Raw genomic sequence first — 13,939 nt, 5'->3', positions numbered from 1 at the left:
CTGTTTGAAAAACACAAACCAAACCTCATCACATGTCGCTAAGTGTCCCAGAGAAAGCTTCTTAGCCCCAGTATCTCAGAATACTCATCTGTTCAGAAGTGTAATAAGATGGTATATGACCTGTATTACATAGCAACATGTGTGGAGGACTGTAAGGCTTACACTGATTGATAGCATTATTAGTGCAATTGTATCCCACAGTGAGAAGAGTCAGAGAACTAAGAAACTCAGGATGTAGACACAGAATCCTTCAACAGTTTGATTTAGACAGCCATAAAAAATAACAGACCTTAATTCTAGTTCTGATGCTGGATTGGGTGTATTTTAACCCCACATCAGTTACAGTAAAAATTGTTAGTGTTAATGAGGTTTTTATCCATCAGGTGTAATCATTTGTGATACATAAAGAAAATCATCTGTCAAAATAAAAGTAGCTGGGATTCGTCTACCATGATACCTCTATGCTTTTGCACAAGCCATGCCATCTATCTGGAACTTCGTTATTCATTCTGAATATCTTGTTTGCCCTATAATACTTAGTTTTATTATAAATTAATGAAGTCAGTATTTATTTATCCACTGTTTATAATGCTCATCCAGTTTTCAGCGTAACATTTGCATACTTGCCATTTAAAAAAGTACACATCTACATATCCTCTCCCTTCAAATATTAAATCTTTGATGGCGATTGTGTCTTTTAATTCAGCAGTTTCTGACACATGTTAAGTGATTAGTAGTAAATAAGTAAATGCATTATGATTTGTTAATTATAGAACTCTAAAAAATACATCAGGACAAACAAAAGAAAAAGTTTCCAAGGTTAATGCAATGTTGCTTATGACCTGGAGAGTCAACAATTATAGTGAATATTAACAGTAGCAGAATAACTATTAATAATAGAATAATAGTGATGAGGTACCCTGGTTAATGTCTTTTTGAAAACACATTAAATGTGAAGTAAAGCCAGACACTTTGCTATGCTCTTATCCTCCAAAAATAGTATTAGAAGTATTAAAAAAAACAACCAGAAACAAACGTTTTTGGTCACCGAAGAATAAATAAGTAGGGGAGAATAGAAGATGAAAATAAAAGTTGTAGAAAGTTTGAATAGAAGCAGAAGGAAAATACTAAGTGCCCTGATCTATTAAGTACAGAATTGTAGTCTGGCAATAGCAAATGCTTAGAACAATCCAGTATATAATGAACCATTCTTTGGTGGGAAAAGGAGAAAGAAAAGTGGACTTTTGGGTATGTCCGAGATTAGGTTGTCAAAGTAAACAGTATTTAATGGTTTAAAAGTCAGTTGCAACTCTAGATCATCTTATTCAGTCACTTCAGAAAGCCGGTTAAATCTCCTTTTCCTGTTCAATGAAAAAATGTTTTTTTTTTCTCTCTCTCTTTCTAGAGAGAGTTAAATAGTCTCACTGGATTAGGTGAGTCAGATACACTTCAGGGTAGAAAGCACGATATAAAAAAAGAAGTGGTGGGATTTTGTGCCCACTATCACCCCTTTGTGCTTGCATTTTTTCTGAGCTTGCACAGGAGTTGTACATGCTGCCATAACTGTCCTGAGTTCATATGTACAACTGTCATACTATGTCTAGAAAACAGCTTATTTGATGTTATCTACTATCTCTGGCTCTCGCAGTCTTTCTGCCCAATCTACCATGAAGACCACTGAGTCTAGGGTGGGGAATGTTATATGATATATATGTCCCCTCTAAGAGTGAGCATTTCATAGTCTCTAACTCTTATCATGTCATCCAGTAGTGGGGGGTATCTGTCTCTGTGTTAACTGTCAACTACTGTAAGAAGCTTCTTTGATAAGGGTTGAGAGATGCACTAATTTATAGAACTAGCAATAAGTCATTAGAAGTCATTTAATTCTTTATCTTTTTAACAAAATAATTGGGTTTTCCTGTAGGGTCTATGACCGATCTAGACACAGGTTCTTGATCCCATTGTCAAGCCTTAGATCCAATCATAACCTTGTGGGTACTGCCATAAAATTTGTACCACTATTATACCAGTAGGCATACCTTTTTAGGCAAGCTCTTGCTTCCAAGATTCAAGCTGGGTGAGAATGAGGGTTACTTTTCATCTCTGTATTATAGCAGCAACATAAAAGCTAGACAGTAGGGTTGTGTAGCTTCCAGGTGAGTACCAGCTTGGGGTTTCCATATTTTATAAGTACAGTATGTGGTATCTTCAGTGTTAGGCTCTGACTGTCAAATTCTAGAGAACATTGGCAATCTATGTGACCCCATTGGCCAACAACTAATAAAAAGGCAAACTATTCCTGGTACTGTGGCTTTTAATTGTTTTTAGATGTCTAGTTGGGGTACTGTCTTTTCATTGTAGGATAACTCCATTAAGTCCTCTCATATATATATGTGAAGATTTTGTAGTTTTAATATGACTTTTTCAAAAGGCATTTATTGTTAGTTATCCCTATCTCTTCTCCTTTTTTCCTGCCCCCATCCTCTATCTCAATTTAATCTTTTGTGTTCCATTACTTTCCTTTAACTCATTATACCGCTGTGTCCTATCTCCTATACTCTGTGGTCTCTTACTACATTTCTGTAGTAAGATATTCAAAACAAACAAGACTCACATATTTTAAGAGTCAATTTTAATATCCCAAACTGGAAAAACATATGATGTCTGTCTTTCTGTGTCTGGGTTATGTCACTCAGGATGATTGTTGCCAGATCCATCCATTTACCTGTGAATGTAATAATTTCCCTTGTCTTAACAGCTGATTAGTAATCCACTGTGTAAATATACTATATTTTGTAATTCATTCATTAGTTGATGGGCATGTAAGCTGTTTCCATATCCTGGTTATCATGAATAGAAAAGCAATGAGGAAGTATTTCTATAGTAGGGTATAGGATCTTCTGGGTATATACCCAAGAGTAGTATATCTGGTACATGTCCTAAATCTATTCCAGTGCTTTGAGGAACCTCTACATTGATTTTCACAGTGGTTGTACCATTTTATACTCCCACCAGCAGTATGTAAGTGTTTGCCTTTTCCTACATCCATGCTGGTACATGTTGTCATTTGCTTCTTTGATCTTGGCCATTCTGAATGGGGAAGATGAAGTTTTAAAGAAATTTTAATTTGCATTTTCTGATGTCTAAAGATGCTGAACATTTGAAAAATATTTCTTGTCCAGTTGTATTTCATCCTTTTGGAATTTTCTGTTTAGTTCCATGTCCCATTTAAGAAGTGGTCTGTTTTATGTTTTCTATATATTCTGGATAGTAACATTTTGTCAGATGTATAGCTGGTTAAAAAAATTGTAACCATTGTGTAGATTGATTCTTCATTTGAATGATGTTGTCTTTTTTCTACGAAGAAGCTTTTTAGTTTTATGATGTCCCCTTTGTCAAGTATTGTCCTTAATTCCTGTGCTATTGGGTTCCTGTTCAGAAAGTTCTTTCCTGTGCCTGTAAGTTCAAGCATATTTCCTCTTTTCTCTTTTTATCAGATTTGTGGTATCAGGTCTTACATTAAGGTCCCTGACTAATTTATAATTTAGTTCAGTGTGAGAGGTAAGTATTTGTTTTCATTATTCTACATGTGGCTATCCAGTTTGACCAGCACCATTTGTTGAAGATGCTCTCTTCTCCAGAAGCTTCACCCCTACTGTTTAACTTATATTGCTGGTATACTACAGAGATGAAAAACAACCCTCATTAAAAAAAAAAATCAAGTGGCCAGAGGTGTGTGATCCATTGATCAATGTGTCTGTTTTTTATGTCAATACCAATCTGTTTTGAATACTGTGTCTCTACAGTATAAGTTAAACTCAGGTGGTGTTATTTCCAGAAGTATTTTTATTGCTCGGAATTGTTTTGTCGTGTGTTTGTGTGTATGTGGGGGTAGGTAGACAGGAAGTCTTACTTCTTTCTGAGGATCATTGGCAATTGATAGCTCATGGGAGAGGCTGTTTTCTTTAACGGTATAGGCTCTAGTTATCGAACAACAATCTTATGGAAGTCCGCATATCCAAGATGGTAGGAGTGAAAATTTACACAGCCACTTTGGAAATCAGTATGGCAGTTTCTCAGAAAATTGGGAATCAATCTACCTCAAGACCCAGCAATACCTCTCTTAGAAATATACCCAAAGGATGCATAATCATAACACAAAGATATTTGCTCAAATATGTTCACAGCAACATTATTCATAATAGCCAGAACCTGGAAACAACCTAGATGCCCCTAAACCTAAGAATAGATGAAGAAAATGTGGTACATTTACAAAATGGACTATTACTCAGCTGTAAAAAACAATGACATCTTTAAATTTGCAATAAAAAATGATGGAAGTAGATAAAACCATCCTGTGTGAGGAAACCTGGAGCCAGAAAGAAGAACACATAAGTGGATTATTAGATGTAAAGCAAAGGTTTACCAAGCTACAACCCTCAACTCCAGAGAAGCTGGGTAAAAAGGAGTACCCTAAGAGGGACATACATGGAGAACTCCAAGAAATGGAAATAGTTAAGATCTCCTGTGTGAACTAGGAAGGGGAGCAGAAAGGAGATGATGGGGGATGGGAACATGAGGTCTCCAGATGGCCAGAGTGGGGTAGGGATGGGAAATGTGAGCAATGAAAGAGATATCTTGATAAAGGGACCCCCAGCTAAGACTCCTAGCAATAGTAGAGAAGGTGCCTGTACTGGCCTTCCCCTATAATTAGATTAGTAACTACCTTAGTTGTCATTGTAGAACCTCTATCCAGTAATTGAAGAAAGTAGATGCAGTGATCCACAGCCAAGAACTGGACTGAGTTCCTAGAGCTTAGTTGAAGAGAGAGAGAGGAGGGATCATATGAGCAAGGGGTGGGGCATCAAGATCATGATTGGTAAAACCACACAGGCAGCTGACCTGAGCTAGTGGTAGCTCACAGACTCTGGACTGACATATGAGGATCCTGCATGGAACTGAACTAAGCCCTCTGACTGTGGGTGACTGTTATGTGGCTTGATCTTTTGGGGAGGGTGGCTGGCAGTGGGACCAGGACTTATCGTGAGTACATGGATGGGGTTTTTGGAGCCCATTCCCTATGGTGAGATAACTTGCTCAGTCTTGATATAGGGGATAGAGGATTGGTCCTACCTCAACTTAGTATATCAGACTTTGTTGACTCCCCAAGGGAGGCCTTGCCCTCTGGGAGGAGTAGGTGAGGGTGGGATAGGGAGGTGGGGGTGCAGGAAAAGGGGAGGGAGGGAAACTGGTACTAGTATGTGAAATGAAAAAAAAGTTTAAATAAAAATTTTGTTTTGCCAAAAAAAAAAAAAAAAAAAAAAAAAAAAAAAAAGAAAAAGAAAAAGAAAATTGGACTTAATGAACTTTAAAAATTACAAGAATCGAAGTTGAGTAGTAGAGAAAGGGTTTGGAGGGAATTGTAGAGGGTGACTATGGTAAAAAAAAAATGCAATTTCCAAAGAATCAATACATACATACATACACACACACACACACACACACACAGAGAGAGAGAGAGAGAGAGAGAGAGAGAGAGAGAGAGAGAGAGAGAGAGTTTACCATGGGAAATTTTAAATTGTATTGAAGACAACAATTATATATTTATGTTCTTTTACATATGTACTGCTAAAATTGAACCACACATGGATAAATAATTATGGAAGGTATGGTGATTGGTGTGTTTGATGTTCAGAAACATCTAGAGGGGCTCAATACAAAATTAAGTTCAATGTGATACATTTGAGAGTACCTTCAAAGTAGCTTCAAAGCCTAGCTGTAGGTCCCTTCATGTTCCCTGTATCACAATTCATGTTTTACAGGATAACAAGGGGAAAGAATTTATTCATAAGGTCTCTCTAATCATACTGATCCTTTGAACCATAACCAATATAGAGGACTTTAAGTGCATGAATTAATAACAATTTGTATCTTGGATATTTTCAGCCAAAAAGTTCATTCATTTAATGTCTTCATTGCATGTCAAGTGAACATTTAAGGGAGTGATGTATGTAAAAATCTCAAAATGAAACACATCAAGTAAAACTCATTTTCAATATAGTTTCTGGCTCATTTTTACATAAAGAAATATTATAATTTATTGGAATGATGAGCTGAAGCTTTTAATTAAAATACACCTATAATCCTATATTTGAAAGTCAAGTATATTTGTGAGACATAGAAGCTGAATCATTACTATAGATGAGGTCATTAGTTTGGTCCCCTGCCCAGTTTGTCATTTGTGTTTGATAGAAAAATAATAAGTGGGATAGGGCTTTCTTGGCCTTTGTGAATGCCTGACTTAGTTTTTGACCTAAAAACATGTGAAAGAACAGGAATATTTTTAAGTGATATATATATATATATATATATATATATATATATATTTGATACACATAATAAAATAATTGTAAATTTATCAGTAATAGTTCTTAATGGACTGATTTTTTGTGTTCAGAAAAATTCCATAAGTTGCACCTTTAGTTTTTCTATTGCTTCTTCTTGCTTAAACCAAGAGCTTAAATATTTTAATAAAGAATATACCAATAGCCCATAAATTATTTCTTCATTTTAATTTCACTCTTTCCTGATCTCTCCTGGGATATGTCAGAAAGACACATGAAATCAGGCTAAAAACATGTTCTTGTATTGTAGATTGTGTACATGTGAAGCATGTTGTTCTTATTAGGTGAAAAACATATATACTCCTTTACCTTAGGGTCAAGCACATTTGTAAGAAATGGATACCAACTATCAAGATTATCTGCTGCAATTAGGGGTTGTCGCAGAGGGCCTGGGGGGATGGGAGGAAGAGACAAATGTAAAATCAGATTGCTTCTAATTTCAATTTAAAAAAGAAAGAATTTTTATAAGTAAATAATTCAGTCCTTCTTGTGGACATGAGAACTGTCAAATTTTACTTGATACAAAATATAATATGTGTTAAATACACTTTCCCCCACTTTATGTACCTGGCAATGGTGTCTCTATACTGTCTTAGCATCACTCTTCATCTTTATAGTAGGAAAATAGTTAATCATGCAATACCCACTGCCCCCACCAATCTAGTGCCTAGTTTTCTAAGGAATTAGTAAACAAATCAGAAAGGTTAATTAGAGGTATGTTATGTTGCCATGGTCTCTCTCACAGGGTCTTAACTGACTTTAATACTTTATCAAAGGGAAATAGAGATTTTGATGCTTTTCTCTCAAGATCCTCTGCCATCTTAAATTAAGTTCATAGAAGTAGTTACCTCTCTGATCATCCACTTAGAAGTCTTATGATGTCAACGACAATATCGTTCTCAGAGTAGATTTAAATATTTTTGCTTTCCAACTTAAAAAAGAACTGATAAACACAAAAGGGTGTTTAGTGTTAAAGGGTCTATGTAATATCTGATGTAGGTGTTTTGGCTGTTTACACTTATCTGTGGCTCATTTCTTTAATGTTACTCACTTTGTTAAGTTGGAAAATGACACAACCTCTGTCACCTAAGCCCCAAGGCTGTGCAGTAGGAACTTTACTTGATGTTCCATTCTTTCTCAAAATATCTCTCACTATACATCAGCTCCCCAATACTCCCTCTAGGTCTCAGGAAAATAGAGTCCTTTCATAGTTGCTTTGTACCTAGATCAATACCTTTTTTTCTTTTTAGGAACTTGCTAAAATAAAAATGCTAATTTACTTTTGCCTAAGCATCTTAGTTCTTTGTATTGGCACCTTCCTGTCAGCTATCAGATATGCAAAGGACTGACTTGAAAAGAAAACCATCACTCTCATGTTGAGCACTTTCAGGTTCATAATCTCTTTCAGTCCTCTGGGGTTCGGGAATCCACTGGACCCACAAGATAGACTTAAACTATAACTCTGTTGATTACTTACAGTCATCCAGCCTTGCCCTGGCTCTTATTAACATCAGTTCAGGAACAGAATCCCCATGTGTTTTATTGTTTCCTATTTCAGTGCTTAGCTGTCTTGGAAAAGAGGTTATGTTCTGTTGGAGATTGTTATAGTAAAGACTATAAGTTTGGGTAGGTATAGGAGGAATTTTGCCCAAGTAGATCTGTATTCTCCCTTATTCAAACATTCATACTTGTAAGTTGAATCAGTTATGGGAACTGACTGAGCAGCCATCATTGGAACATCTTCATTAAATCAGATAAGAATTTAGTAGACTGTCCATTTACCTCCCTTCTAGAATACCTTGATCAACTAGCCAGCATTGTAAATCTCTGTGAATCAGACCATTTTTTATCACTGTTATGATTTTGTTGTCCTTATTCTAAACACAACTGTCTTATGTTTGGTAATTAAAGTCTGTAATGTGTGTCTCAGCCTCAGTTGTTCTCATTGCCTTTAATGATCCTAGCTCAGGAATAACAACATTATTGGACTTAGTCAAAGACTGACTTTTCAGCGAAAGGGAGTTTTCATCAGTATCTGATGCTTCAAAGTAGTTGGGTGGCCAGAAGGAAAAGGGTCTTTTGTAGTGGGATATTCACTTTGTCTCCTTCTGTGGCACTGACCACGCCCATTGGGGGGTGGAGCCATGGGCGGAAGTGACCTGTGGAAGGAGGTCGGAGGGGGCCAGGAAAGGCTCTCTCTTTCTGGCGTGACTTGGACAGGAGAGGATCGGGTTGAATTTCCTGGTGTTCATCTGTCTAGGTTGTAAGTTATTTCTCCCTGAATAAACATCTATTCGGCCTATTTGTTTATCCTGATCCTTATTTACCGCAATAGTCTTTTTTTTTTTTTTTTAAACAATGCACTCTTTGCTTGTTTAAATATTTTTTTCATCTTAAATAGTCATGTAATAGAATTGACTTAGAAATAGAACTCAGAGAATTCTACCACTGAACCACCATTATAGGTTTAAAGAAAAATCTAGAACTAGGGAGCCACAAGGATGACCTCAACTAAGAATCTAAGCAATAGGAGAGAGGCTACCTTAAATGCCCTTCCTTTAAAATGAGAATGATGACTACCTTATGTGCCATCCTAGAACCTTCATCTAGAAACTGATGGAAACAGAAGCAGAAATCCACAGCTAAACACTGAGCTGAACTCCTGGAATCCAGTTGTAGAGAGGGAGGTGTGATAAGCAAAGGGGTCAAGACCATACTGGAGAAACTCACAGAAACAGCTGACTTGAGCAAGTGGAAGTTCAGGGACCTCAGTCTGACAGCTGGGGACCCAGCATAGGACCAAGTCACGCCCCCTTAACATGGGTGTCAGGCCTGGGCAGTATACTGGGCCTCTGGCAGTGGAGCCAGTATTTATCCCTAATGCACAAATGGACTTGGGGAGCTCATTCCCCATGGAGGGATACTCTCTCAGCCTAGAGATGCAAGGGAGGGCCTAGGTCCTGCCCCAAATGATGTGACAGACTTTGATGCTTCCCGATGGAGGGCCTCACCCTCCCTGGAGAGTGGATGGGAGCAGAGATGGGGGCTAGTGAGAGGCATGGGAGGGAGAGGGAATTGGGACTGGTATGTAAAATAAGAATTAAAATTTTTTTAATATATATATTAAATTTTAAATCTTATTTTAATTAATATATATATATATATATATATATATATATATATATATAGACATAGATCTAAGTACAGGGTCAGCCTATCTACATAGTGAATTCCAAGACACAGACTCAAAGGGGAAAAAATGAGCATTCATATTTACTGATTTGGATTTGCTGAATGTGGTGGTTTGAATAAAAATGATCTCCCATGTTTCAAAATAAAAGAAGGAAATAGATCACAGAAGTTTTTTCCTTTGAATGTTTTCCCTATTATGTTCAGTGTCCATTTTAAAATCAAGTTTTACATATATCATGATCAGATAAAAGATGGAAATAGTTTCACTTTATTTAGTATTTTATACTCTTTTATATTCTGTGTGGTCAAATCTATAATATTATTTTCCCCTTACTTTGCTTATTTCCAAATTTTTTAGTATGTTTGGGCATGTGTACAATATTTATATGCTTAGTATCTGTCCAGGCATTCTAAACTGGAAAATATATATGGAAACTAAATGAAGATTTAATGCATGTGATAATAATTTATAATCTTGTTCAATAAGATGCTTCTCACTGAAGCAAAGTAATTAGAGTTTTCATTATCTAATAATTGCTTACTAATTGCTTTAAAGGGACTAGATTGGTTTTTAATGGAAGCTGAATTATTTCACCCAGCCATAACATTTGTGGTGTCAATACTAATGATTTTCATATTTCCCTTATATAGTTAAAAATGTGATCTTTATCAGAGGTAAATATGACTTATTAAATTGACAAGAGTTGTTTCCTGGTTTTCATCTCACTAACAAATGATGCCAACAGGAATGTATGAGTATTGTCAATGTTAAGTCAAATAATGTACTACTCTGAATATATGACCAAATTTATTTTAGCTTCTCTTTTAAACCAACAGTTGGTAATGCCTCAGAGTACATATCTAAACAGTAGGTCATATTATGGCTTCCATTTTGAAATTAAGATAATATGGATATATATATATATATATATATATATATATTTATTTTAATTTTCCTTGCTCTACAGAGAAATGATGAAGAAGCAGTTGTGGATAGAGGTGGAACACGCTCTATACTCAAAACACATTTTGAGAAAGAAGATTTAGAAGGTGAGACATTGTTTTGGTGGAATGGTAGCTATACTTTCCATAGTTATTTCAAAGAGAAATGTAATTTTTTCACTTGTGGAAAATTGAAAATGCTGAAATAAAAGAAATGATGGTGTGCTGGTGTTATGTAGATATGATTGTTCTGGTACAGTCTAGAATGCCAACAGGCATACCTGAAAGAGGGGAGAAGCATTTGTTCATACATAGATGTTTGTTCAATCCATTCAATATTCTACAGACTATTTGGTGCCATATTCTAAATAATCACTGTTCCAAGGAAGTATAATTAATTAGATAATGAAAAGAAAAATAGATATTATTATCACAGGTCATATGCTAGGACAAGAAGAACCTATTATTGGATAGTCTGTCAATAGAAGAGAATTAAGGACAGCTGACCAGAAGAAGAAAGGAACTTCCTTTCTATGCACTGTCTTCAATGAGAAGGACTGCTAATATAGTGTGCAGCATAGTACATTTTAATATACTCAACAGTAGGTTCAGATGCCATGCCTGTCCCTTCATTAGCATAGGACCATTAGTTAACTTTGTGCATCTCAGTTATTTCAATTGTTTGCATACTGATAGCAATGCATATATCTTGTTTTTATTTTTTTTTAGAAAATCAACATACAGCATTTCCAATAATACCTAGGAATAGAGTAGCATAGTATTAGCAATTATCACAATACAATTAATGCTCATGCAGAATTAACTTCTATCTTTTAACTTTAACTTATATAATTTTTCATATCTTAGATATAAGTATAAATTGTTTGTTGTTTGAGTGAGAGTAAAACGTAGATAATCTTAATTATAGGTAATCAGAACTAATTATCCATTGAGTGTCTTTCAATTTAAACATTAAAAGCAGAATGTTTTTCAATTTAAGCATTGTAACATAAGCTTTTAAATTGCAATTAGTTTAGTAGTTTTTGAGTCTTTAGTTGCAATAATTCCATAGCACAATAGTTGATATAATATTTGGAAACAATTTTTATCAACATAGACATTGTTGATAATATGTATTGTCTGTTACAGATATTTTATATGGTACACAAAAAATAATGTCCTGGTCCAAAAAGGTAACACTTGTTAGATGAGCCTAGTTATTTGCTACACCACCCATTTTATTATATAAATTAAAGATTAAAATACCTTGAAAATTGAAATTGTAATGTTTCATATAAAATAATTTTCATTGGATTTGAATACCAATATATTACTGTTTTTTCTTAGCATTCTCCATTTATTCAAATTTAACCATGTAAGGGAGTATGTGTAGAGACACTGTTATTCTTAAAAATAAGGCTTATCTTTCACAATCCATGTTGTTTAGGGCATAAGTACAGTAATCTGTTTGATTCAAAGTATAGCAGAACCAGGCAGTATAGGAAAAGTTACAGAGATGAAAATGGACTTTACAACTTAAAATGACACAATATAAAATTTCATTTCTTAAAGAACAAATTATACTAAACACAGTGAGTTGTCTGTAGAAGAAGCAATGAAGCAGTCCTATTTCAATGAGGGAAATTATTTTAGAATCCCTAGGACAAAAGACAAAGAGCCGAGGATCATTACCAGTGTCCTGCACTAAAGATCTCACACACCTGTCTTTAAAGATCCTTGTGCTAAAAAGCCCATCACCATAAAGAACCAGACTGAGAGTCTACCAATGGAGGATAACCTGGACATCCCACAGTGATGTCTAGGGAAACAGCATCTCCTGAAGTGGTCTTTAAAAATATTAAAAGGAGAAAGCTAAAGTGTATGGTATATTGATAGGCTGTTTTGTCTTCTTCACTGAAATCTTCTTGTTTTTTACTATTTGAAGGTTGAAACAAAACAAAACCATCAGTTCAGATTCTTGAATTGGTCTTTCCTCGCCTTTCTGTTATATTGACAAGAGTATATTAGAAAGACAAAGCATGTATCAGTGGGCATTAGGTCTGTTGTTTATCTGTATATCCTGTAAAATATAATAATCAGGTAGAAGTTGGAGAGAGAGGTAGAGACATCCACATATGACAGCAGAGCCTAGTTAAATTTTTTTCTTTTCTTAAATTATTAGTGTTATACATATACATACATAAATAATTGAAATTAGCTGAATCTGTTTAGTGTTGCTCATATTATATGTTTTTAGTGCTGACCACTTGGTAGTAGATTATAAATTAGGGTACTCATTCCTGGGGAAAACAGATTCTGCTTCTCTTGGCAGTCCATTACTTCCTGTAGGGGCAGGGCTATGGGATATTTCCCCCATGTACACTGGCATTTAGCTGGGTATGTTATTATTCAGGTCTTGATTGGGCTACCATACTGTTAGTATTTCATGGTGCAGATTTCCTGTCTTATATTGAAGACATATTCTCTTATCTAATGTCCTGGTCCTCTGGCTCTTAAAGGCTTTCTGCCCCCTCTTCCCCTAGGTTCCTTGAGACTTATGTGTAGCCACCAGACATGGTGAGGATGCCAATAATCCACCATGTTCTTACTTCTCTCATCCTTCATTATGGTCCTTTTAGTCTTCTGTCAGCTTACCTCAGATGGGCAGCCCTCTCTTCTCTGCCCATTCCCCTTCCTTTGGGACTCTCTGACCCAGCTATATTTTAAGGAATCCATTCTATTCAGCCAGGAGCAAACTGACATACAATTTCACACTTAATCATTATGAATCCAGGAACAAGAGGCATTTGGTTTTATATGTAATTCCATAAGTAAGTGTTGGCTTTAAATTTAGAAAATGCAGTCACTGCATTAATATTATGGGTTGGGATTTTTTATGATGGTTATATCGGTTTATCTGTCTTTGTTTTGATACATTTTATAGTAATGCTAAGTTGGTCTTTGGTTTCAGAAAGTACATTGATTATACTTGAAAACTTATGCTTACCCTCCCTAAAAAACACACCAAGAAAACCAACACAAAACCAAATTAGCCTAGAAATATGTTTGATTTCATGGAAAAGCCATCTTGGATTTAAATATTGGCATGGATAAGCCACAGATAGATAAATCAAAATTACTGCTTAATAATTCACAAGTAATTACAGTAAAATACTGAATTGTCCTCTTAGCATTATTGAGAAATATTGTAATTGTTATAGCTTCCATATTACAAACATTTTCTACGCCAAACATTTTTTAGGGAATATAGAATGATAGTAAAAGAGTTTTCCAATTGGCATAACACAATTGGATTGTTCTTCATTTGTAGCAAGCTTTCTTGCTGGACTCTATTTGTATTGGCTGCCCATGAATAATGACACAGAGATTTATAAATTATT

The 13,939-nt window shown here is 35.3% G+C and overlaps 1 protein-coding gene across 1 annotated transcript in view; it reads left to right on the top strand.

Annotated features, from left to right (window-relative positions):
• Positions 1 to 13,939, top strand: part of Slc4a10 (solute carrier family 4 member 10) — a 246,997-nt gene that overhangs the window by 86,685 nt on the left and 146,373 nt on the right. Inside the window, exon 2 of the mRNA XM_051184581.1 lies at positions 10,565 to 10,646. Coding sequence (XP_051040538.1) covers positions 10,565 to 10,646 — 82 coding nt within the window. The remainder of the gene's footprint in view (positions 1 to 10,564; positions 10,647 to 13,939) is intronic.

Source organism: Phodopus roborovskii, unplaced genomic scaffold (genome assembly GCF_943737965.1).
Source record: "Phodopus roborovskii unplaced genomic scaffold, PHOROB, whole genome shotgun sequence".
Taxonomy (NCBI): Eukaryota; Metazoa; Chordata; class Mammalia; order Rodentia; family Cricetidae; genus Phodopus; species Phodopus roborovskii.
This window is presented reverse-complemented; position numbering and strand designations above follow the sequence as displayed.